The sequence below is a fragment of the Diceros bicornis genome, chromosome 16, assembly GCF_020826845.1.
Source record: "Diceros bicornis minor isolate mBicDic1 chromosome 16, mDicBic1.mat.cur, whole genome shotgun sequence".
Classification (NCBI taxonomy): Eukaryota; Metazoa; Chordata; class Mammalia; order Perissodactyla; family Rhinocerotidae; genus Diceros; species Diceros bicornis.
Window position 1 is genome coordinate 49,610,158 of NC_080755.1, and position 26,860 is coordinate 49,637,017.

At 40.5% G+C, this 26,860-nt stretch overlaps 1 protein-coding gene across 4 annotated transcripts in view; it reads left to right on the plus strand.

The window, feature by feature from the left end:
* NEDD4L (NEDD4 like E3 ubiquitin protein ligase) overlaps positions 1-26,860 on the plus strand; it is a 332,653-nt gene that overhangs the window by 178,544 nt on the left and 127,249 nt on the right. For all 4 annotated transcript variants that reach the window (XM_058557208.1, XM_058557209.1, XM_058557211.1 and 1 more), the window contains 3 exons: positions 7,019-7,100; positions 9,698-9,736; positions 12,217-12,270. In XM_058557208.1, the coding sequence (XP_058413191.1) occupies positions 7,019-7,100; positions 9,698-9,736; positions 12,217-12,270 (175 nt within the window). The remainder of the gene's footprint in view (positions 1-7,018; positions 7,101-9,697; positions 9,737-12,216; positions 12,271-26,860) is intronic.

Genomic DNA, 26,860 nt, shown 5'->3' on the forward strand with positions numbered 1-26,860 from the left:
ATCTGTCTTGTAGCCATTGATTTATTGTGAAGTTTCTGGTTTGTCTCATGTATCCAAGATAGGGTGATGTCACTCTTCTATTTTTCCCCCTCAAAATTAATCTTTTGTATGCAGATAAGATGTCTTGTTTGTGAGTGAACAGCTCGAATCTCCCAGGTAGTTTTTCTTCTGGACATTATATGTACAGTAAAAAATATGGAGGAACCTAAGATCCTTCAGGATGCATTTTGTGGTTTGCCCAACCTAGATGTGTAGATTTGGAGGCCAATTCTAACTTTCAAACTTCTAGTTTAAATAACGTTAAATCATTAGGATTCTCTGATGACAGACCATTAGCATTTGATATGCCCTTGCAGACTTACAAATGCGTCATTGTGGACATGGCGCAGAAGATTTCAGGGCCTCTTGTGTGATGGCCTAGAACGTCAAGAGAGCCCTGTAAAAGGACCTTGGTTATAAAAGCGTGACCATAGCAGTGCCTTGGAATTCATGGTTTTCTCTCAGAATGGTAAGGGCTGCCCTGTCAGCGGGTGCATCCTGCCCTTCTGTGGGTGATGTTGCTGGTCCAGTAAGAGATTGATTGAAGCCCATTTCATAGCTTGAAACTGCACAGGGTCATCCAGGCCTGGGAGTTGGAGATTGGTGTGGACTCCCCCCTCCTAACCTACTCACGACATTCACTTAGCCATCCAGTTCTTTTGAGGACACCTTCGGGTGTATTCCCATCCTTTCTTTTTGACCCTAGCCACCTGTGTGTTTAGACCTTTCTCACTCTTTGGTGCAGAAGTCTTCCAGCTTGTCTCCTTGCCCGCTGGTTAATATCCTTGCAATGAGTCCAATCGTGAATATTCCCTATTTCGACAATCTGGATGCTGCTGATGGTGGTGGCAGCAGTGGCAGCTAACATTTATTGAGTGCTTAGTATATGTCAGGCACTATTGTAATTTTATTCTTCCTAACAGCATCCTTATAAAAGGAAGTACTGCTATTATCCCCATTACATAGATGGTCAAATTGAGACACAAAGAGGCTGTGTGAGTTTTCCAAAGTCATGCAGCTACAAATGGGGGAGGCAAGATTGAGCCCCAGCAGCCATGGCCAGCTCTGTAGTTGCATACAAGGCTTCCTGTGGTTTGAGCCAGACTCGTTCTCCAGCTGCCTTTTCTCCCCAAACCCCCCAGGCTGCAGCTGTGTCAGACACCCTGGCTCCAGCCTGTCACTGGACCTTTGCTTATGCTCTTCCCTCTGTCTGGAGAACTCTCACCTTGCTCTTGGTCCTCCCTCTTGGCTTCACAGATTCCTCTGTGACAGCGGTGCCCAGATGGACTGGTACATAGAAAGCACCTGGGACATTTGATAAATGCAGATTCCCAGGTCCCAACCCTGGAGATTCTGATCCAGCAGGCCTGGGGTGGGGCCAGGCACCTGATTACAGGTGACTCTGGCATGCACGAGGTCAGGAACTGTGGCTGTGGAGTGTGGTTAGTCCAGGGTACTTGGCACGTGCTGTCACAGTCATCACTTTACTTCTCTGTGCCCCATTCAAATGGGCCAGGGACAGTGTCTTTTTTTTTTTCTTCTTTGTGAGGAAGATCAGCCCTGAGCTAACATCCATGCCAATCCTCCTCTTTTTGCTGAGGAAGACTGGCCCTGAGCTAATATCTATTGCTAATCCTCCTCCTTTTTTTCTTTTTTCCCCCCTTTTTCTCCCCAAAGCCCCAGTAGATAGTTGTATGTCATAGTTGCACATCCTTCTAGTCGCTGTATGTGGGACGCCACCTCAGCATGGCCGGGCAAGCGGTGCGTCGGTGCGCGCCCGGGATTCAAACCTGGGCTGCCAGTAGCAGAGCGAGGGCACTTAACCGCTAAGCCACAGGGCCAGCCCCCAGCAGTGTCTTTTATTTCCGATGCTGGTCTCCTGGCCTGGAATATAGTAGGCACTCACTAAGTAGGATGTTTGAATCCTAATATCAGTTTGTTGTCTCCTTTTAAAGCCTGAAAAGGAAGAATGTAGTACCTAAACAGCTTCACTATATGAGAAAACAAAAGGTTTGCAAAATAGAATTTCTCTTCTAATCCACAAAGGATTGAGCTTCTCAGCGAGTAACGTTAATGCTAGCCCTGAGTTGTACTGAACACCAGCCACTAGGACAGTAACTGGTTGCCAAGAGTGAATTCTGGTGAGCTTTGCTATAAATAAGATTACCAGTTTGATCATCTCCACCCAGATCCGTGTGGGGCTTCCACACAGCGTGAATAATGCGGAAGCGTGGAATACTTAGTGTGCTGTGGTTGGCTGGCACCCAGTTTGTACCATGAGGTGATCAGTGTCAAATCAGATCAGCAGTCACAGCAGAAGTAGGGGGTGAGAAGGAGCAACAGAGAACTCAAAAGTCTCCCAAAAGAGGAAAGAACAGAATCACAATTACAACAGCTGTCATTTACAGGGCACTTGTACTGCATGCTTGGTGCTGAACTGGGTACTGATATTAATACATAATTTTCTCTTATCCTTACAGTAACCCTGAGTTAGGAATCGTCATTCCCAATTCATTCATGAACAGTCTGAAGTTGAGTAGCTAAGTGACTGAAAGGCATTCAGAGTTGGTGAGGCTGAGATTTGAGACTCCAGTGGAAATGGTCAAGGATGTCAAAAGGAGAAGCACCAGCAGAGGAGGAGGGATGGTTTTCTTCTTGCCTGCTTCCCTCCATGCCTTGCCTGCTCTGTTTTGTATTATTATAAAAATATTATGTATTAGGGGTTAACAACAACAACAAAATCTTCCAACAGTGTATAAGGGCAACATGAAAACCAGAAATCTCTACCCTAGAGCTGTATACCCTGTATACTCCCTTTAGTAGAAACTGCTGACGAGCTGCTTGTGTGTCTTTCCTAAACTTTCTAGTGGGCTAGGAAGGGGGAGGTAAGTCTTAAACATAACTAACCATTGACCTCAGGACTCAGCTGACCTTTTGTAGCAAAGATATGGAATGTGTTGAGAGGACCTGAGAGAGAGAGCTTCAGAGGCCAGAAGGTTCTTCCAGAACTGCTGTCTTTATTGGAGAGCTCATGTGGAGTCAGTGTGGCAAAGTCTCTGAGATCTGAATTCTTCCTTTCACCACTCCTGCAGAGCATCATGTTCAGAAATGCAGGCCACCAGGGGTTAAAACAACACACAAGCATTTGAAAAGAATCTGGGGGGGCGGGGTTTGCTGTCCCTCAGCCCTGCCCTAGGTGCACGTGACCTTTTGTTTTGGTTGTTGCTTAGGTGATATGTTTTAGGTAAGTTGATTGGAAGCTGGTGACAGGTATAGGAAAATATCAGCCCAGTGATGCTTGAGAGTGGTTTCTCATACTCAAAGCTGAGCTTCACTCTCTGCGCCCTGATGGAGAAAACCTCTTGGGAGAGATTAGGGTCTTATCCTTAGTTATCCTTGTTACCCTCTTATTATTAATCCTTATTACCCTCTTCCTCCTGTGTCTTGAGGAAGTCAGTCCGTGTTTACGTAGGATGAGCGGGGCTGTTGTTATTACAAATGATGAGAAGTGAGTTTGAATTGTTCTGAAATTCAGAATATTCTAATTAAAAGGGATCATCCAGTCCAGCGGCTTTAAAACTTTTTTTTAAATTATAGAACCCTGTCCAAAAAAATTCTAACGTGGACGATCGATATATAAAACAGATGAAGGTGGGCATGGTAGCCTATAGTTATCCTGTGATAGTTACACAGAACTAAGGCTCTGTAAAGTCTGCACTTTGAAAACCACTGACTTAGTCCAACCTCTTTATTTTGGAGATACGAAAATTGAGGTTCAGTGTGCTAAAGTGACTTGTCCAAGGTCACACAGCTAGTTATTTGGAATGTTGAGAAGAAGATAAGATCTTTCCCAAAGGTAGACACTTAGCCCAGTGTCTTGTTCCTCCTGCAGACTCTACAACGGCAAAGATAAAAATTAGATCATAATAGCAGTCATGGTAGAAAATGATTTCCAACTTGGCAGAATTTTAGGAACTCCTAGACATTTCTTCTAGCCAGCTCTGTGGGTGGTCTGCGGTAGCGTATTGCAGCAAGGCTATATATCGCATGCATTCAGCGAGTCAGATTCTGGAGCAAACATGCCTGTATCCCTTCCCATCTCCCCTACTTACTGTTTAGCCTCGGGCATGCTGCTTGATTTCTCTGTCTCATTTTCTCATCTGAAAAATGTGCCACCTTCGTAAACTTGCGGTGAGGATCAAATGAGACACTGCATGTAAGTATCTTGTGTATTCTAGACGTGGTCTGGATGCTTAATGGTGGCTGGGTGCTGGGCGTATGGTAGTGGTGACAGTAATGGTGGCACTGGTGGCCACTTGTTCTAATAGTTGAGGTAGTATCGATTACTGTTCAGGCTGCTCTGGCATCTTCCTGCTCATTTTCTGATGCTCGATGCCCTGTCCCGTATCTCAGCTTTAGGCTCCAGCGTTCACCCTGCTGAAATGCTGGGCTAAGTTGGGCCATTTATAAATGTCCATTTATGACCTTGGTTGATTTAATCCTTTTTTTGTTGCCCCCCCCTTTCCCCAGCTCACTAGCACTCATGTCTGCTCCTAGCAGAGTCCTTGGAATGTGGTCGGTGCTCAGTAAATATTTGTTGATGTAACTGGTACTACTGTACCATCTGGGCAGCTGTGCTGCCTGCCTCCACCACCGTGATCTTGCACCCTCCTGTCCTTTCACAAGCTCCCGCACCTTGCCCTTTGGCTCTCCCTTCACACTGAATTCTCTTCCAGGAAATATCTTGGTCGATCTTTCATGCAGACACGCTAGTACCTGCGTCTACCTGGATGAGCACTCAAGACATGCCCAGACATGCCTTCCTTGTTACAGCTGGGAGACACTATCCCAGACTGAGACCCCACGCTCAACCCCCAACTGCTTGTGTCACTTACTGTGAACTATTCAGGGAGTACAAACCGCGGTGAATAAATGATTAGTAGAAGAATGTGGATGTTCTGTTAAAGTGAATGCTTAGCTCTTTATTGCAGTTATAATTTGGCAGCAGTCGTAATAGCCGAGGGACATGAAAACAAGATGGCAGTCATCAGAGTTTATGGTATTCTCTGTAATGTGGGATTGTGTTTGTGTGTGTGTGTGTGTGTGTGTGCACCTCCCTGGCATACTGGGAGCCTGGTCTTGAGATAACAGAGATATCAGGCCTTGAGTTTTTTTTTAGCAATAGCTTGGTGGCTAGAAATAGAAATTAGTTTCTATAGCTAAAAAATACTCTTTTCAAATAGCGTCTAAAACAGTGGTTCTAAGAGTGTGGTTCCCCGATTGAGAGCATAAGCATCACTGGGAATTTGTTAGAAATGCAGATCCTAGGGTCCTATACGAGACTGGCGAGATCTTTGGGGGTATTTGGGGGTCTGGGCCTGGCGATCTGTGTTTTAACTACCCCCACCCACCTCCAGGCAATTCTGATATACTCAAGTGTGAGAACCACTGACCCAGAAATTGGCTCCTGATGGTCACCTAGACCTGGGCTCTGATTAGGAAGGTGCTCTTGTGGTCTTTAGACCTAGATTAGGTTTTGGCTCTTGATAACTTTATTCTGAGGCTAAGGTAGTCCAGATAAGAAGTGGGTGTATCTGGTTAGATGTTCTTTAATCAAATAACATCTATAGTTTATGGATAAGAGGCAAAGGATTGACTAATACCTTCTTCTAAACCTGAATGTTAAAATTAAAAATACGTACTCATAGTAAAGTATAACTGAGCAAATTCTGTTGCTGTTTTTTTTAAGGAGATATTGTAGCTCCCACTAAGATGCACTTTGTGAGTAATAAATACTGTATGTACACACCAACAATATTTTTCGCTGACTTTTGATTCTGTTTTTTGCTTATTGAGTATAGTGTTCTTACTACCAAACTTTTAAATTTATCACACTTTCTCTTTCCTTAAAGGATTTCATGGCATATTTATTGAGGTATTAAATAAAAATCAATATAATCTTAAGCATTATATGATACTCTTTATAATCTTTGGAAATAGCCTGGAAGTTTTAAAACAAGGATTAATAGTCATGGTAGAGCCACTCAAGGATAATTCTCAAATTGGATAGAAATAAATCATCACCTATAGATAATTAGATGAGTGAAAATTTGGGGATTGAATATATGAGAGTCCTTTCTGTGATTTTCAGGATCTCAAGTGTGAAATGGAAGAACCTGGATCCCAAATTCTTATAAAGTGATAGTTTGACTAGATTTGAGCTATCCCAAGGTTAGGAATACTAGAACATGTGAGTGGACTTACCAAAGTCTTAGTAGACAGTTCACATTAAGTAATCCTTTCAGTACACTTCATGCTAAAAGTTTTTAATTTCCAAAAGAAATAATAGGAACTCTAGGACTTGTAGTTGGGAAACCTGAAATTTAATCTAGACTTGACTGAAATCTGTAACTTTGGGCAAATCTCTCTTGACTTCCTGGGCTTTCATTTTTTTGTTTTTGAGTTCTTGTTTTTGTTTTAGTAAGATGATGGTCTTTGGTTTAGATGAACAATGTCTGTTTTACCTCCACTAAAAGAAAAATAATTTTTATCCACATAGTGAAAGTCTGATTATAAATAAGATGCGAACTAAATCTTCCAGCTAGATTTTGCTAGCTTCGACAAATTTTGTATGCCTTTTAATGATTTTTCTTATAATCTTTTCAGAGTCTGATTGTATTTAGAAAAAAACTATGGCAAATTAATTCTTTTGAATTAATTGTAGGGAAGATTATCTTTAGGGTACAGGTTTCATGATATTTTTGTTTTTAAATAAACATCATTGGTTCTGGTTGATAGAAACTTACCCTCAGTATACTTATTTAGTTTAGTAGGCATGTTGAAAATGTTACTGCTTAGTTTGTGATTTACATGAGCTAGAATGTTAACTGATATTTGCATTTTCATTTAGGTTTGGCTACTTTGTTTTATTTTTTAAACGAAAAGTATAATCTATTAAATCTGACATATTTTCTTACAGTGATCCGTATGTGAAACTTTCACTGTACGTAGCGGATGAGAATAGAGAACTTGCCTTGGTACAGACAAAAACAATAAAAAAGGTAGGTGTCCATCCTAATTAAACTTGATTTATGTCCTAATTTAATCCAACTGAATTATGTATTTTGGCTCTGTAAAAGTTTATATTTTAAGTTTAAGATGGCAATATTTTTATTTTAAGCATCTCCCAGTATTAAAGCTATAAATTCAACATAGACCAAACTCCTCAGTGTTTACCCAAGGTTTTGGTTCTGGCTTTTAGTTGAATGGTTATAAAAACAATATTCTTAAAATAAGTATTATTACAATTAATATTTTTTTCCCTGCAAAGAATATAGCAAAACAAGGATTTTTTCTTGTTGACTGGTTATTTTTTATAAAGAAATTTAAAATGCATTTAAGGAAATGGAGTGGCTTGTGGAATTGGTAGGTGCAAAAGGAATGGTCTAACATGAAACAAGTACTACCAAAGGAAGCAAAATAGTTGCTTAGCCACATGAAAACAAATAAAATATGTTAATAAAAAATATATGTTTGTGTATATGTCTTTTACTTTTCTAAATTTTACATGTATAAATTCATTAAAGATTTGTTTCCATGATTATTATATCTTAATTCATCTATCTCCATGTTTTTATATACATACATAAAATATATATAAATATTTACTCCATATTTGGGGCATTTATTGAAGATGCATGTTTTCTATCGAAAGTACTGTTGTTATCTGTGCTTCAGTATTATTTATGGATTACTGTTATTCTTCCCTCACCACCTTTGTGGGTAGGTAGTCTCATGCTTTGTGTGATAAGCATTTCCTAGAGAGCATGATGGCTTTTGAAAAACGGTCACTCTCCTGCTATTGTGCAGACGCCTGGGCTCTCTGAGCAGGTCACTTTGTGTAAGCAACAACAGTTGTAGGGTGTCCTCCACCTGGCATTCAGACTGGCAGTAAAAATCTGTTTTGCAAACAGGAGCCAGTGTGTTGACGAGTAGGGAGGATTCCTGTGAAGGACAGAGGCCATTGTTCCCAGTGTAGGCACTGTCACTGGTTCAGTTATCAGTCGAGTGGGAGGCCCGCCTGGCAGGGAGGCAAGCCGGGGACCTGGTTGCCTGCTGAACGCGGAGGGAGCGGAGCCCCAAAGCCAGCAAAGCCGGCGATTTGGGGTGTTGAAATGTTTTCTCTTCCAAGGGCAGGTCTTCCCCCTCCCTCCTGCTCTCCACGCTGGAGGGTGTAGCTCCGCAGCTGGGGCTGCTCTGCCTCGCTCATCAGCCGGCGTCCTGGTTCGTATTTCTGTGCCGCTCTCGGGTTTTAAGGACTGCTTTCATCCTCCTCTCCTCTTGGCCAGGTGCCTGGTCCTTCATGCATTTTGTGGTCTCACATTGTTGTGTTGCCGTTTTCTTCCCTCGCCTGTCATTCACCTCTTCCCTTCACATTTCTGCAAAGCTGGTCTCCAGGACGGCTGCAGCCCATGGCAGGCCTGGGCCTGCCCCACCTCTCCCTGGCTGCCTGGCACCTCTCTCCCTTCCTCCCTCCTTCTCTCCCCCTCTGCTTACCATCCCTGGCTCCATTCACAGCTAAAAGTATGAACCTCCGTTATTTAGGATTGGATTCACTGTTGAGTCGTGGGTGGGAAAGTGCTGATTCTTTCTAAAATGCCAGTTCAGTGTTGTATGAATTCTATGTTTTTTATTTTTATGGTGCATTTTGTTAATTTTCTTTTTGGCTTCTTCCTGCACTGGTATATTAAAGGAAATAGATGGATAAAGGCAAATATCATTCTGACTAAAAATATATCTGTAGACATTGGTGAGGCTATGATTTTTCAGTCTCAAATTTTGACATATAATTTTTAAGAGATGTGTTTATTTGTGTATTATGCACGTACAAATGCACACACATATGTACACATGTATCTTTTCATAGTATCTGTTTCATCTTAGTTTCAAAGGATGTTCGGCAGTCCATACTGAGAACAAAAGTATCCCTTCCATGTCCTTGTGAGATATATATTTTAATAGATTGATAGAGAGATGGATGAATGGATGGATGGATAGAGAGAAGGATTGAAGGATAAGTAGATGAGTATTTTTAAACCTGGTTATTTTGGAAAAAAAGAATTCAATTCTGGTTTACAATTAGCAGGGGTTTCTTTTTTTTATTGTTATAAAATCTGATCATCAATATTGTTCTTTATAAAATGTTCCTCAGATTTCACTATTTTATATAAATAGTGATCACTTTCACCATTCTGCCTCCTGCTTCATTGCTCTCCAAAGCAGATTGGTGGCAGGTTGGGGGAAGTGAACAAAGTTCATTTCCTTCTTGATAGAATAATCATATCAAAGTTAATTTCTTGAAGGATATCTTTATGTTTTCATGATGATGGTTCTTTGTAGATCACTGACGTTTTTTCTTCTAGTTGATAGCATGCAATTTATGGTTTCTTCTCTGTGAATCATCTGTTTCATAAATACACCCCCTCTCCATCTAATTTGGCTTATAGAATTGTCTCAAGTAATTGACTAAATGCTTCCTTTATTGCCATTTTGAAAATCTCTTAGCAATTTTTTTTATCAAGAAAAATGTTTAAGCAAATATGTGGACTGCTTGTACCACTAACATTAAAGATTGCAAATGATATTATTTCTCTTCCAGACGCTGAACCCAAAATGGAATGAAGAATTTTATTTTAGAGTAAGTTTTTCATTTTTTGGTAATAATTGTTGTTGATAACTGGATTGATATATTATCACGATAGATTCTTGTTGAGCGTAAGCTGTCAAATTTTTATTGTGAAATTCTTTTCAATATGAGAAATGGTTGGGTAGCCTCCTAATGTGTCCCAAATTTTCAAAGACTATGACTAGTGAAAACAAAATCTGGACTTATTTGGGGATGTTTTAGGGAAGTAAAAAGAAAGTTATCCAAATACCATATTTTAGCTTTTCTACTCAAAGTTTTCTTTAAAAAATAAGGTAAAATGTAGTTAAAACAATGATTATATCTATGAGACTTGGGTTATGACTTATAGAGATAGAATAAAACAATAGAGGCAACATGATTAAAAGGAAGCCTAAAAATTGCCAATCGTGTTCCTGTTAGGAAGGAAAATTTTTGTAATTCAGCTATCTAGTGTGAGTGTATGTTTATAGCATTAAATTACTTCTGGAGTTTAAGTATCACTGAATTAGGTAAAATTTCCTAAACCTTTTATATTTAATATCTAGAAGAGCTATATGTAGAAATGACTGAATTCTGTGAGTTAACAGAGATTACTATTTAGTGAGTTTTTGTAGTTGATGCTGGGTTTTTTTGTACTGAAATTTTGGAAATATTACACTGGTCAGCTACTTAATGGAAAGAAAGGATTTTTTCCTCTTCAAATGAATATATTATAACTGTATAGCTGTGATACTGAAAACTACTTTACCTCCAGAAATGCTCCGGGTGTGCTCTTCTGATTAGTGTAGATTTCCAAAGAACAGTATTACCACGAGACCCATTGTAATTGGTACTGATTTCTTCCTTTCAATCACAGTGGTATTTTATGTGCTCCAAACTGAAATCACTGGATACGACATCTGCTTTCTGTCGTGTTCAGAACTGAAATATGGCATTGATATTTTAACACTTGGTGAGATCCTGTGTATAGCCTCTACTAGATGTATTTTAAATTACTTTGTGAATGACTGATAAGCTAATGGGGGCAGATAGATGTTATTGGCGCTGAGTTAACTCTTAGATACAGCTTTCCATTTGTAAAACTCTAGATTACTTAGACACCTTTCACTTTAACACTTTGGCCACATTTATATAAATTTTAGTACCTCCAAAATTTTTTTCAACTTAGCTATCAACATTTATAAAACTCTATTTTTCTTGGCTTTTTTAAAAGAAGTTTTTCTGTATACCACCAGTCTTTATTGAGTACCTACTATGTGTGGGCTCCTGCTATGGCCTGTGCGTTGGTCAGCAGGACAACCCTTCACAGAGCTTACAGACAGACACTAAACCTTCCGTGCATCTGCTTGCTCCATCACTAGGCTGAGGGCAGGTGAAGGGGCCAGAAGCACAAGTGGTACTTTGTGCTGTATCATTAAACGTTATGTCATTCCACTGTCCATCATGAAGCAGCCAACTCTTAGTAACAGTAGACCTGGGTCACATCTCTGGCCCTACCACTTACAGCCTCTGTGACCCTGGAAAAGCCACCTGAGATCTCACACTTTGTGTGGGTTCCTTGTCTCTCATGCAGAAGAGAGAAGTGTTCCCTTGACAGGGCTGTGGCTGTTGCCAGGATTTACATGCGATGATATATGAGAACACCTACCAGCATGTCTCACAAATGTTTGGTACTTACTAAATGATACTAGAATCCGAATGATGATTCCTGCTATTTTGGTGAGGTTTGGGTAAAGAGACAGAAAGAAACAAAAAGACATTGAAAGCTCAGTAGCTCTGACATTGACCCCACGGTTGCTGGAAGTGGGGACATCTTTTATTTGTCTCTTTTATGGTTCAAAGTGTGGGCTGATGGAGACAAGCAGGCCAGACCTGGTTGGGGTCCTGTCTGCCCTGCATACTAGCTGTGCGCTCTTGAGCAAGTTACTTTACCCTCCTGGTCTCAGCTCCTCATTTGTAAAATTGGGGTGACAGGTAAAAATCATAGGGTTGCTGTGACGATTAAATGAGGTCCTGTGTTTTGACTTTTAATAATGAGATATTGCCTAAAAAGTAAGCACACAGTAGTAAATAGCTACTTTTACTATTTTCTCCACCATTTTTATCATTGCTCTTATTATAGGCCTAAGAGAGTTCCTCAGGCATAGACCTTTGTGGGGAGGTAGACTTGGTCTACAGGTATGAGGATGCCTTTTGTAGAGGAGATTTAGAAACTCTTTAAAACTATTTAGAATTGTACTTTCTTAGGTTAGAAAAGCAGCTAAAAGCATCTTCTTCTTCTGATATGCCTAAATGTTAAGTATAGAGTAATATGGAAATCAATAATAGAAAACTTGATTTAGTAGATATAGGATTTCCAGAAAAGTAGGTTAATTGTTCATCTTATACAATTGATTTGGGTGTGTTATAAACCATTCTATTCTTTCTGTCTCTTATTTCATCCTTTGAATTATTTCTGCCCATTTTTGAAATACTATTTATGTCCCTTATAGGTAAACCCATCTAATCACAGACTCCTGTTTGAAGTATTTGATGAAAACAGATTGGTAAGTGGGTCCTAATTTTTGATTTTTGCTTCATTTTTTAAAAACTGAATTTTTAGAGCAGCATCTTTAAAACTCTGTATTTATGTTGTACTTCTGACAGTATATATGCTCTCCCAAAAGACTTATTTTTGTCCCATTACTAGTTTAATGTTCACAATTCTAACAAATACTTTTGTATGGCTAGGACAAAATTTATTTGTATATATGTATGTTTTTATCATAGTTAATATTCGTGAAACACTGTTAATATATCAAATCACATACTTATGCTCTTCTGTTGGGAATACAGAATGGTAGGCAAATCTGTAAAGAGGCCATCACGCAGGAAAACAAACCTTTCAGGGTTTTTAAGTATAAGCCAGACTAGATTAATTGTGACACATTCAATAGTGAATCTACGGTGATTCTCTTCGAGAAACCAAAAATATAATTAACAGTATATAGCAAAAAGTGAATCTATATTTAGCAGGTAAAATTAAGCTGCATTTTAAAAGTGGTACTTGTTCAAGGGAAATTTGTAGAAGTACCTTTAAAGAACCAAAGATATGCCTGAGGCATAAAACTGATACAAACTAACATTTTCTATATAGATTGATAGATAGGTAGAGATTTAGATATATATCTCTATACATAACTAATATAACTTAGATTTCATTTTAGAAATGGAATTTCACAAGCAAATCTGGCTTAAAGCATTTTGCCAGATATAACTAACTAGAATGTATACATCAAGTACCCACGAGCCCAGTGTTCCAACTATGACAAGGAATATTATGATGTTATGTGTAAGCTTTCAAGGTACTCTCAGAAGTAGTATTATAACTCAGTGTAGTCATTTGTACTCAAATTTGCTTTCCCCTATTGTTTGGTTAAATGGAATGTTCTTATGAAACCTCCTTTCTGCAGAATGCAACTAAAACTCCGAGTTTTTGAATAGCTTGAGTTTAATAGAATATTTGATCTGGAAGAACCTTATAATACAACTAATTTAACTTCTTGTCTTTGCAAATGAGAGAACTGAAGTCTTAGAGCCTTTACATAACTTAAACACGTCAGTCAGTGGAAGCGCCAGGGTGGAAGCTGCTGGTCTCCTAAGTCTCAGGCCAGTGGTGGTGAATAGCCAGGCCTTTCACCCTTATTATAGAACTTGGGAGTGTATTTAATCTCCTGTGCTTGGTATTATTCTCCAAATTAGAAAGCCAACTGATTCTGGCCTACCATCCTGATATCTTTCTTATTAAAATATGTGGGTTCTTGGTAGCTTTGCATCGAACTCAACATTTTATACCTTAGGTGATAGTTAGTACTACTGAATAATTAAATTAATATCATTTTTGCTGTGTGTCTGAAGTTATTTTCTTGTTAAATTGAATGAGAGATTCTGCTTAGGATGCAGCTTAGCCCTCCATCTCCCATGCAATGAAGACTGTGAATTAGGCAGTGTTCAGTGGAGTAACATTAAGTCCCTGGAGAGACAGGCATCCACTGACTTATCCTTATCCTCTCACTTACTGAGTATACTAAGACTTCTTCAAGGTGAAGAAAGACACCAGTTTGAGGAAAAACTGCCTCTTGTCAGATGTGTTTTAATTCATTACTTAATTTTCTTCTATTAAGAGAAATTCACTGTTAAAAAAAATTGTTTCCCATTTCCATTATCTAAAACAATGACTGTTGTTGAGATGACCTTGCTGTGGGCCCTAAACTATACTTCTGAACCAAAAAGGGCTTTGAATACAGAGCTCTAAGAAATCCTGTGTGAATACAGACTTTAACTGAAAAACTGTGTTATGATAGAAATATCTAGCTTTGCCCCAGGCCATCTGCAGTGTTGTGACTAGGCAGTGCATGCTGGTGGTGGTGTTTTTCTCTTTGTTGGCTATTAATCCAGCTAAGACAATACGTGACTGTAGTGGTCCTTGGCAGTTTTAGCACTAAACAAACTAGCTTCCATTTCTCTCATAGAGATCATTTTTGGCATTTAAAACACATGCCTTTAGAAACAGGTTTGGATGTCTGCAAACACAGGGTTAATCCTCCACACCCTTGACTCCAGAGCTGTTGACAGTGTCATGCTTTGCAGATTTTAAAATAAACCTTTTGACACTGTTTGCAGCTTGGTATTTTCCCCTCCTATTTTTCACTCCTTCCTAAATAAACCTCTTTGTGAAATAACTAATGTTTCTGGATCATGGAAAATAGTAAGTTGAAAACACACAGAATATATCCAAGTTAAGTACAAATCCGATGACAGTTTTTTGAACGTGGACTTCTACTTTTATTTCCTAGGTAAAAAGGGCCAAAAAGGGGCCCATCACAAAATTAGCAAGATTCCATGTTTGTATCGCAGCTGTGTTAATATTGCTGACTTCTTCCTGGAAAACAGTCAGCTCTGGGCAGCTTTTTTTCTGCATGGTATTTAAGTTAACTTACTAGGAAAACCACATGCACACCCTTCTTCAGTTTTCCTTCCTTTTTATGGGGGGGGGGTGGTGGTGGTGATTTTTTTTCTCCTATCTGGCATATGGAAGAGAACGTTTTCTCCAGCTGGACTCCTTGTCTCTGGTACTTCCATGTCTGTCAATCTTATTATGTGTGAGATCGCCTCATACACGCATCTTTTAAATGAAAAATGTTGTAGTAGCAGAAGGCGGACAGCTAACTGGCCGTGCTGTAAGTTGTGCCCCCTCCACTTAGCTATTTTGTTACTTGAAGATCATGGTCTAATTATTTAGCATTAAAGGGACACTAATTCTGTGGGGCGTGTAATCGTATTTATAGTACATTTTATTAGTTTGCATTCCAGCGTGGTAGTGTGGTGATATCATAAATAACAGAGAAACGTAACATCCGATGCCTGTGAAAGGGTTTTCCTGCAGCCTGGGCGTTTTTACTTGTCATTATTCGCTTCGGTGGGGGAGGCGGGGAAACACAGTGTGCTCGTGTGTTCCACGCCGGGCCTCTCGCATTGGTTAGAGAGCCCGGTGCCCTGCTTTGTTCGGAAAGCGCTGTCCTGTGAATGTGATGCGGTGTAGATTTATGGCAGCATGGCTCGGAGTGTGTTTGCTGCCTTAGTCAGCTGTGAGAGCTCCCTGCTGGGGCCACTCCTGTCTGATGGAAAAGCAGCAGCTGGGAAGGTGCTGTTTCAGGCTCTCGCTGTTTAAAAAAAAAAAAGGAGAGCGAGAGGGGGGAAAACTCCACTAAGTCCACAAGCTGGCATTGGAGGGGGAGACCGCGGTCATGTGGTTCTGGCCATCCTACCCTCTGTCACAGTGCGGATGAGAGCTTTTTGCTCTTATCCAATCATGCCTGGAATGCCGCTTGCCACTTGGGTTATTTCTGCTATCTGTCGCTCTTGGTGCCGCAGTGCTAACGGTTTGGCAGATGGGACACTTTTTCTTGGAGTTTGTGTCTTTGGTTTTTGACTTCTGGCAGCGCCGGGCTTGTTGTTGCCGCTCGCCCTCTCCCTCCCTGCCCCCCTGGGCACCATGGCCCATCGGCTTCGGTTTCATTTTGGCTCTGGTCGCAGCAACACAGCCCCCGAATCAGAGATCCTAGACCAGGAGAGAGAAGACGACTTTTTCATGGCATTCCACACCCTACCGCGGAGGAGCGGCCCTCACCCCTTCGCCCAGAACGGGGCGGAGGACGGCGGCGGGGGCCTGCAGGAAGGCGTGGGAGCGCTCAAGCGCAGCACGTCCATGTTCATCCCGCAGCTCCTGAGCCCCGTCGACGCGCGCCCCACCCGGAGCTCGTCGGTGCAGATCTCGCTGCAGCGCAAGGCGGCCGACGGGGCCCCCGACGGGTGCGGGCCGCCCGAGGGCCTGGACGGCGACGCGGGGTCCACGTCTCGGGGCGGCTGCCCGGAGCCCCCGGAGCCCAAGACCCCCGAGAACTCCCCTTCGAGGGCAGCCAGGGCTCCGGGCCCCCAGGTCAATGGCACGTGCGGCCGCCGAGCGCGGTGCACCGTGGCTTCCGACGGCCGCGAGGAGGCCGAGCCGCCAGCCGCCCGGGGGCCCGAGGGTGGCGGGCTGCGGATCCAGCACCGCGCCTCCAGCGCCGACGTGCGCCAGGTGAGGCTGACGCCCTTCGGGGCCGACGGCCAGAGCGGCCCCTCGGCGCCGGAGCCCAGGCGCTGGTCCCTGCAGCACGTTCCAGATGCTTCTGGAAGTTCCGGGAAGCGGTGCTTTGTCTTCCAGTTGCAGCAGCCGCAGCCAGGTGCGCCGGGGCTGGGCGGCGACTTCAACTTCGGTTTTACCGGCACGAAGGGGGACAGGTTGGTGAGGTATCCCCGCATCCGGCTGGAGAGGAGCACCTCCTACCCGACGCAGCCCCGGGCGGAGCGCGGGAGCCCCACGGAGGAGCGAGGCCACCCGGGGCACCCGGAGACGCCACCTCGGGGCCGCAGGGTGGCCCCCGAAATCCACAGGGCGAATTCCGTGGAACGGACGCCACAGGGTCAGGGGTGCACATTTAAGATCAGGCAAGATCAAAACGCGGGGCAACAGCATTTCAGAATTCTTGTCACTCGGGGGCCAGAAGAAGCTCTCCAGAACCCCGAAGATAGTAACGCCACCAGCCCTGGTTCCACGGTGGCCGGGGCCCCGGTAAGTCAGCGTGCGTTACATGTGACGGCCGGTCGCCAGGACTGATTCAAGCCCAGAAAGTTGATTCTGCAGCGTAATTAAAATAAACTTCATCCTCTTCCATTCTGGGAGTTTCCCTGCGTCGGGCCAGTGTAACTTAATGTTTGGCCGAGCTCTAGGACCGTGATTTGTGGTCCAGTGTTTGGGAGAGATCCATGAAAGCAGTGAGCACTTCAGAAAATTTCTTTTCTTTAGATCCTTGAAGTCAAGTAATTGTGTTTTGAAAATCCAGACATCCCCCCCTCATCCCCCCCACCTTCTGAATAAAAGAATTTTAAAAATTTATTACTTTAAATGAATCTACCAATGCCCCAACGTGTTGATGTTGGAAATGCATTTAAAAGCTGCTTGCAAATATAGTCTGTGACAACATTTTCTTTTAAAAATAATCAGTTCTGATAAGGGTGAAAGAATACTGCAAAATCTTGAGTCTAGTCTCTTAGTAATTATGTGTGGGTAGAGTTTGACCAATTCTTCCTAATGGTCTTTTTGCTGTAGAGGGTTGGCCCTTGTTATATAATTTATTGTTTTTGGTTTTTTTGTCCCATTGAGTAATATTGAGCAAGAGTAGTCACATTTGTGGAAGAGTGAGAAATGTGTTTTTGAAGCAGATTGGCTTATGGGCCAAGGCTAGGCGAAACTGATTGGGGACTTGTTAATGGTCAGATTGCATGGCCATGCAACTTAACACTGCCCACTTGAGTGTCTAAGCCGGGATGCTGTATATAGAATGGTAAGTGCCCTGTCTCCAGCTGTGGAAACAGATGCCCTAGAACAGATTTTGGCCTTTATTGCTCCTGTGTTCCTATTCTCTCCCTTTCAGTGAAATGGAGTACAGAAAGACAGCTGCTAACTCCACCAGGCAATTGATGACTCTGCAGCTTTCATAGTTTATAGTGGGAAGAACAGTTTTATCAGTTAGCTTTCTTTTACTAGTAACCACTAAGCCATTGGGTTCTTTTTTAAAGAACAAGCTCCTCATATTTCGAATGAATTTTTTCCTGCATTTCCTGTGATTACTGGTTTGAGGATATGATTATGAAATGTCTAGGGGACTTTTTGGGTTTCAGTTGTGAATTATGACTTTTCAAGGTGGATGGCTGAGTGTTAGTGTAGAGTTGTATCATCTTTTATTGCTTTGTGTTGAGAAATATTTTTGACATTCAAGTAAACTTGATCACTGCTCCGTCATTGGTTTTTACTGTTTTGAAGGTGTAATCAGATGGTAAATGCCAACGTTATATTTTTGTTGGTGTTATGTAACTGTTTCTTCTTCTTTTCCCTTCTGTAAACCCTTTTCTTTGATTATCTCTAACCCTTTTATTAGGAGATGTTTGAGTGCATTGTCTTGGTCTGAACCAATACTATTTTTATACAGTGGTACAAATTTCAATAGAATTTTGGTGTTATGGTAGCTTCTAATCTTCACCCCACAAAAGTGCCACCACGACAGTTGTTGGGCAGCACAATTCCAGCTGAACTTGGACCACCTGCCACATGAAGATTAACAAACAAAAGGCATTTCCTAAAGTTTTGATAACTATTCAATTATATTCCCCAAAACTCAAGTCATTTTGCAGTTAGATGTCGAGGACAAATGGGTTTATATAATTAAAGTCTTATTTGGCTTGAAGCTTCTAATGAAATTAGAAAACAAAGAGCATATACTAAAAATTGTGTGTGCTTTACGTACAAGGGATATCCTAACTTGCAAGGACTATTATAGTGGAAAATAAATTTCTTCAAATTTGGATATTTAAGTTCTAGAATAAAGAGCTTTTTTTGAGAATAAATTATCTACTGCACAGGAGTTTTCATTTTCATACGTGTACTTTTTTACACATAAATTCGTAAATCGTTGATAAGAAGCTGGAGCTTTTTTTTTTCTAAGTGAAAACTTGTTTCTTTAAGAAACAAAAACAAAACTTGTCACATAACAAAACTGTCTGCTCCATTCAACACTTTGTACGTGTTTCAAACGGGCAGGGGTGTTAAGTGTAGGCAGCAGCTGCCACGGCCTTATTTATCTTGAGGGGAAACATTCGCTTGGGCGTCTACAGTCTGACTGCCACCAAGCTTTTGTGACGTTTCAAATATCTACTGCTTTGGCCAGAAAGACATTTCATTATTGGTTTACATAAAAAATTAACTAAAAATCTATTACCGTCTGGTTTTTGAATGATGTCGAAAAATCTTTCCTATTTGGGAAAGCCACTCAGGATTCCTTTTACAACTGTGCTTGTGTTTCAAAAGCTATGCCTTAGGCCTTATTGCAAGGTTAACTTGTTGAGTGCTTTTCTCTGTCTGTGCCTCCCAAACATCGTGTTGTGAATAAATCTAAAATACGTCATCACTCCAAAAACTGTTAACCAGCTAGATTCCTGAAAAAAAATACGTGGGAACCCTTGTGGGTATTTCACTAGGTCTGACACCCTCAATGAAATAGAATTGGTTCTTAGAGTCATCAGTTATAATATTTCAGCGGTCTTAGAACTTAGTCAATTTGTGGCATTGTTAATAGTCCTTTAATGAATACCTTAGTTATTTTCTTAGTTTTTGAGTTATTTGGTTTGGTTATGAGCTTCTTAACTGCATTAGAGTTGTTCCGAGGACGTTGGATCACTGTTGGTCAACTTTTGTGCCCCCTTTAACGTAGTTTCATGCACAGTAACTGCTAGGCTCTGCATTTTACAAGCTTCGGGAGCCAGTTTCCAATCCCATTAATGTCAGTGAGTGTTTAAGGTCTGCTGTGTATATATAACATTACACTGGGTACTTGGAAAGTTTCAGGAACTGTCTCAGTTTCTTGCTGACAGAGAGCTTGTAACGTAAACAGAGAGAGGAGTGCCTGTGGGGGCAAAAACAGGTAGCCTGACACCCATTACATGCACTGCTAGGGAGGGGACTGCTCCTTCTTCACTTCCACCCCAGTTTCTCTGAACTTTTCCCTGTGCCCTCTCAATGGACATAAACTTCACAGAAGTAGTGTAGTGTAGTGATCTTTTGTGATTAAAAATTTTATCCTCCTAGACAACAGAGGAATACCCAAACTATTTTTATGGGGGGGGGAGGATTTTAGTTTGAATCCCTTTTAGAGAAGGTGATTTTACTATACAGAAAACTTTTAACATTAGTATTAGTTGATGTCTCTCTCTTACCCTAAAAAATAATTCTATGACTATCAGATCTATAAACCACTCCTTTTTTAAAAAATACAACAACGTTGTAATGCATAAGAGAAAAACTGGTATTCCTTTCATTGACTTGGTTTCTGATTGGATTCTATAACGTTTTTTTCCCTTGCATATAGTAGTCATCTCTCTTAATGTGGTCATATACAAGAATATTGCAATATTATATGACAAAATTTCAACTGTTTTTAGGGATATTTTGAAAAGTGTAGGCAGTCCACAGGGTTGACACCAATGTGTATTTTTTACGCAGGCACATAGGACTTGCCGTGGTGGCTCATGTTTCTATAGCACTACACCATTTGGAGAGTGCCTTCATTGATTTCACTTAGTCTCTGTAACTATCCTATTGCAGAAGTATTGTCTCGCTCAGCCTTCCCAACTATCATGTGGAATGGTGCTGTTTTACTGTTTCAGGTGAAGGTCTGTGATACTGTCTAGGTGTGATAACTAGTATACTATCATATCATTTAGTGTATGTATAATGGGACTTTGAAAAATATGTATATCTTTGCACAATTAAAAAGCCTTTGTAGCCAAAAAGCAATTTAATACTTCCTGCGATGTGGCATTTTTGCTGAAAATTTTGGAGATGGTAACTCCATTTGGTGCCTTGCAGCACTGGCCTAATGGAGAGGAGGAAGATTTGGAGGCCCACAGAGCCAGGCTCAGCAGTTTACTGACATGTCCTGGAGAAGTTAGACCCCCTCTCTGAGCATACTCCCTCATCAGTAAAAAATGAGGATCCTCACAGGTTTATGGTGAGGTTTGAATGAGGCAGTGTATGTGGAAGTACCTGATTGGTGTTCATGTTGGGGTTTTTCCTTCTTAACCAAGTATCCATAATACATAGATCTTTCCCCAAGGAAGGTAATTAGGTTAACTGTGAACAGTCAGTTTTTGATCAGCATGGCGTTAGTCACAGGGCAACGTGAATTAAGGCACACCCGGGAATGTTTACTTTAATAACTAGTTTTGGTGTACTTTTTGCTGTCCTCTCCTTTCCTGAGTCTTTGTCCGTTGGATAATCAGCATCACAGAGCCCTGACACCACCCTGTGATAATGCAGTCTTTGGAAGGACTTGGATTCATTCGTGAGCCATGTGTTGTAGAAAAGGACCTTTAATTGTATTTGCTGCATTGAATTTTGTTTATTTATATATTTTTTGTGGGGAAGATCAGCCCTGTGCTAACATCTGCCAATCCTCCTCTTTTTTTGCTGAGGAAGACTGGCCCTGGGCTAACATCCGTGCCCATCATCCTCCACTTTACATGGGACGCTGCCACAGCATGGCTTGCCAAGTGGTACGTCAGTGCACACCCGGGATCCGAACTGGCAAACCCCGGGCCGCCGCAGCAGAACGCGTGCACTTAACCGCTTGCTCTCCCGGGCTGGCCCCTGCATTGAATTTTGAAACTTTGAAACCTTTATTTCAGCTGGCATTTCAGACATGTTATATTTTTACCATGTCATTTTCCATAATGTTTCCAGTGGTTAAGTTTACTTTTCCTTCTTATAGGCTGAGACTTTTGAGCAGCAATCTAAGGTTATCTGCACCAAATTTCCGTATTGTGTGATTTACAAATGAGGGCAGTATTTGGGAATAGGTCTTATTAGATACTGCCTTTTAGAGGATGTTCATAAATGCTGCACTACTTCTCCTGGCTAAGCCTGGAGGCAGAGTTTCTAGGCGTTGAAATAAATCTATAATTTTATAATACACGTAAGAAAATTGTTATCTCTGCGTAACAGTTCACAGCACCAGAAGAAATCTACTCCATGGAAGAATTATCTTAAGATTTAATAAATGTTGGGTGTCGCTGTAGTGTTCATGGTTTAAAACTAATTGAGGCTAATCTAAATGGTAATCTGTGCAACTTCAAATGATCAAACAGATTTTTTAATAAAAGTTATTAACTACATATTATTACTGCTGAAATAGATCATTGCCCTAAATACATTGACCTTTTTAAACTCTTAGTGATACTACCAAAACATCTGTGATGATGAGGAAAAAGCAAGAATTTCAAGGGTGATGTTGAAACTGTTGATTATTGCATGAATACCAGGATATCTAAGTTTCCACTCTAAATGCCAAAAGAAGCTTGGGAAACCCGATCCAGAACTGGCTGGTGATTATCAAGAGGTTTAGTATCCTGTCTGCAATCATCCAGTTTCCTTGATTCATACCAGGCAGCATAGTATTCCATGACCTGCACCAGAGAGAATGCCAAGACAGTTCACCCGCTGTGTATACTCAGCGCCAGTTTAAAGATTAAAAAGGCCTAAACGGATAGAGTGTTGAAAATATTAGCTAAAATATGTATTGCAGGATGTCCGTGATTTTCTGGGCAAGTGGAGATTATTGAAAGATTTTTAGAAATCATCTTGACTCACTGTGCATCATGGATGCATAGTGTTCTCGATGGATTTTCCTTTTTGAACTCGTGTTTATTATTCCACTACAGCTTCGTTGGGCAAACCAGGATACAGAGGAATATGAGAGTTCAGTAAGTGAAACAGGTGGCCTGACATGAGTGAGCCTGAAAGTAAATCGTTGATGTCCTGGCCTGTTTCATGCTGTGTCCTGGATTGACACTTCGGTGGTCTCTAGGCATCACCACATTTTAACAGGAAGTTTAGCTTTCGGGATGGAGGATGGAGTAGATTGAATTTCGAGAAGTCTGTTTTTTATACCCTGATCATTTTAGAACCATGGTCTGTTCTGATACTTTTGAATAAAGTTCTTAATGTGAAGAGAGAGGTTGTGAAATAAAATGAAATGAAAGTATCATAAATTGAGTTGGAAGGGGCTGTCTTTTCTCTAGTTTGACTGTTGTTGCTACACTTAGTGTTCAGATACTTTGTATCAGTTCTTTTAAGTGTCTGCCCTAACTACCTGTTCTTTGAAACAACTCCGAGTTTATCTTAGTGTTAAGTATTGTGCCATATACTCCTAAGCAGAAAGTGAGGAAATTCCTGCGGGGGGGGGGGGCGAGGAGAGACTAACGTTTCCTCTGGCAAATCCGCCTTTCACAGGTCCCTGGAATTTACACAGCCTTCTTCTGTGACTTAATTTTAATAGATCAAGATGAGTTAGTTAAGTGGCTTTTACACCCCCCGTATAATAATTCTGAGGAATCCACTTTCAATCTGTGATCTTTCATTATGTTGCTTACCTCTTTCTGGGGGGCTGAGAGGGGGTAGGGATGTTACTAGGTATATTAAGTATTTGATGAGTTGAATAGTTTGATAGATTTACAGTTTCTCTTTCTTTCTCTAGATCAATCCAGAGCAGATAGACTCTTAAAATATATTTAATGACCCACATATGTCGTAACTCATCCATTTCGTTGAAAGACCTTTTAAAGCTTCATAATGAGTCATACTTCTTGAGATTTTTTTTTTCATATTCTTTTAAAATATGTGATTGACATTTAACTCGAAGGAGGAAAAATGATGGTTTCGTCCAGATTTTTTGAGTTGAATAGAAAAGCTGAGGTGGAGCAGAAATGTTGAAATGTGTATATTAAGCTTCAACCAAAAAACCTAGCACTTCTTCAAAGCAGGGTGTTTTTCAGGCTAGGTGTCCTATTGCCAAACTAACAACTCTCTCTGAGTTTCCTAAGGAGGTAGCCTCAGTTGAATACTGCACGATAACAGCATGGCGCCGGGGGTCTTCTCTGTAATCTTTCTCATGAGTGAAGATGCCTTAGACTTAGTATCAGTTCGATAGGTATGTACTGATTGTGCATTTCCATTTGCAAGAAAAGATACTAAATTGTAATAAAACTTTAAACATTTTAATGCAATTTTAATATTTAAGTTGATTTAACCTCTTATGGTAGTAGAAACCATGCTTTTTTTTTTAATCCTGATACAGTATTCTCCATATTAGGATGCATTGTTAAGGTACCCCAATGCGGTAGCACACGGCAAGGCAATGAATATAGTTTTATATAAACACAGTGTGCCTAAGGGCATGCCTACACCTTCATTTGAAATTGTATTGGCAAGAGATGTTCCTGTATTCTGCAGTATGGCATTCTTCTTCAGCTAATGTATGTAGGAGTCATCGTTAACTTAGGGAGCTGTGAGGTTCCTTAGGAATTATGTAGGCCAATTCCTTTCAGTTTAAAGATACTGAGAGTATTATTTATACAGTTGCAAGAATATGCTTTTCATCTCACAAGTGTGAAATAATTACTTTTGAATAATACTGCATGTGTACTTCTTGTATGTGCATGTGCACTGTACTTCTCGATGTTGGAAGTGTAAAAGATTGGGAAGCCTGGTTTCTAGAGCTTTCTGTTCAGCAAACAGGACGGCTGAGATGAGGCATACCCAGGGGAAGCATTGATTCACCATAGGAGGCGCTATGCAAGTGCTGATACCCAGCACAGGCAAGGGGTCACAGAGTGCTTACACATGGGACAGGATACTGTGGGTCGTGATGGACAGGAATGATGTCATGGAGCGGGAGATTGGAACCAGATCTAGAAAGATGACCAGGATTTGTCTCAGTGGGTCAGTCAGAGGGGCCTTGTTCAGAAGACTGAAAGTAGAAGTGACGGCCAGTACTTGCTATATTTGCCCAAGAATTTCCTTGATCACAATTAGCAAGTTTGGACAAATTGTTTTTTAACATGAAATGTCATTGAAGAATTTTTGGATGTGGTTATCAGCATCAGTAACTCTTCTCTTTCCCATCAAATGTTGAATTGAATGAATTCCTTCCTTCCTTGCCTGCCTTCCACAGAGCTCTTCTGTGAGCACCTGCCTGGGCCAGGCCGAGGACAAAGAGATACAAAGACAGTTCATGCCAGTGAGTGGTGATCGCAGGAATTAAACAGATGCCTGTCATCTTTGTTGTAGTATATTGTAGAGCTGTAACTTGAACACAGATGAGCAAGCTTGATTTATAGAATTTGACTCTCTTTTAACTGTTTCTATATGCAGTGAAGAATCTGTAGTGAAGAAGAGCTAAAGAAATAAATATTTTAAGCATTTCTCTGCTTTTCTTTCTGTTAGAAATGATATGTTAATACAAGAAAATGCTAATCCTTCCTCTATAGTATGATATACGAACTGTTATATTAATTATATACAGTACATACACTTAAATATGATATGCATTTTGACTTGACAAAAGCAAATCAGGAAAATAACCCACATTTCCACCATTCAGATTAACCACATTCACTTACATGTGGGTACAGTCATTAAACAAAATTTATAACATTGATTGAATCTAAAACCAAAACCAAGCACTAAAAATAAGTTCAAGATTTATGTAAATCTAGATTACTTAAATACCTTCATATAATGTATCAGGTCTGTGAAGGATGATACATTCCTAACCTTGGAAGCAGAAAAGGAAATCACAAAGAAAAGATGGACAGATTCAGTCATATGAAAGTATTAATTTATGAACCACAAAAAAAATTAACTCAGGAAAACATGTTTTTTGTAGTGATTAATATGATTTTCTCATACAATATATCTTTTCAGTGTCTGTGATTCTACTCATATATTTTTGCTAAATATATTCAGATATATGTTGTCAAAGTTCTAGTAAATTCGAGAAAAATACTGAGGTATTCCCCACTCTCCTGATTCTCCCACCTCTGCACTGGAAAATAGGTACGTGTAGGTGAATCATAGAGGAATTAACAATAAAAACATAAAATCCAACCCCGAGTTGCATCACTTTGTACCTTTTACATTATAAAAATGGCAAATAACTCTAATACGTAAAATTGGGAGAATTTGTGCTTGAAAATAATATACTCAAATTGCTGATGGTAGTATTCATGGATGTGACTTCAGAATGATTTTCATACATTTAAGTATTTAAAAATGACACAATAAACTATAGGTACTAAAATTCTTGTGTTTTGGAATATTAGAGTTGATCCAGATGAAGTTACAAATCTAAGCAGAAGCTTTATAATGAGATTTTTATTTTCTGCTTTTTAAGTAGATTTGCTTTTCATACCATTACAAAGAGCAGATGGATAGAATGAAGTGCGTTGAAGATTACTGGCTACCATTAAAATAATTTGGTGATTGTGCAGTTATATCCAGGTCTAAGATGTTAGATCTTTTGGAAAATGAATGATCCCTTAATCTTTCCTTCAGTATATTTGTCACCCAGAATTTTAAAATTTGAAATTTTCTTTTCAGCCAATACATATGTGAAATAGGTAAATTGAGTTTTTTATATCATTGTTTTTTGCTTATGAAAACTCTAGTGTCACAAGAATAGGCTTCCTGAAGTTAGCATAATTAAACTTTAAAATGTTCCAATTATGATTGTCCTAACAATCCCCTGAGTTTAGATTGCCGCTTAACTTGGAACTTAATTTGCAATTTATAGAAAATTGTATTTCATATTTTAAAATCAAATAGCCTAAAATTCCATTACACTTCAAATGAAGACCTCTTACCTTAAGAGGTAATGCTAGAGTCACTTACTAAAATACAGCTGAGACAACGCCCAAGGGACTGAGCCTTTGGTCTCTAGGGAGACTGACGGTCAGGTGGTGTACTGTCTCTAGGCAGAGAGATGTTTTACGTTACACACTTGCTATTACCTTTGCATTGATGAACAGCCCTAATTTGAAGAGCTCAGGCAGTGAAGTAAGTAAATGTCTGCCTCTAACGTCTGTATCCTCATAATAGAACAGAGAACCTGCAGGGTTCTAGGTGGTGATGATCTCTCTTTCAGTGCCTTTGTTTTGTCAGAGTAT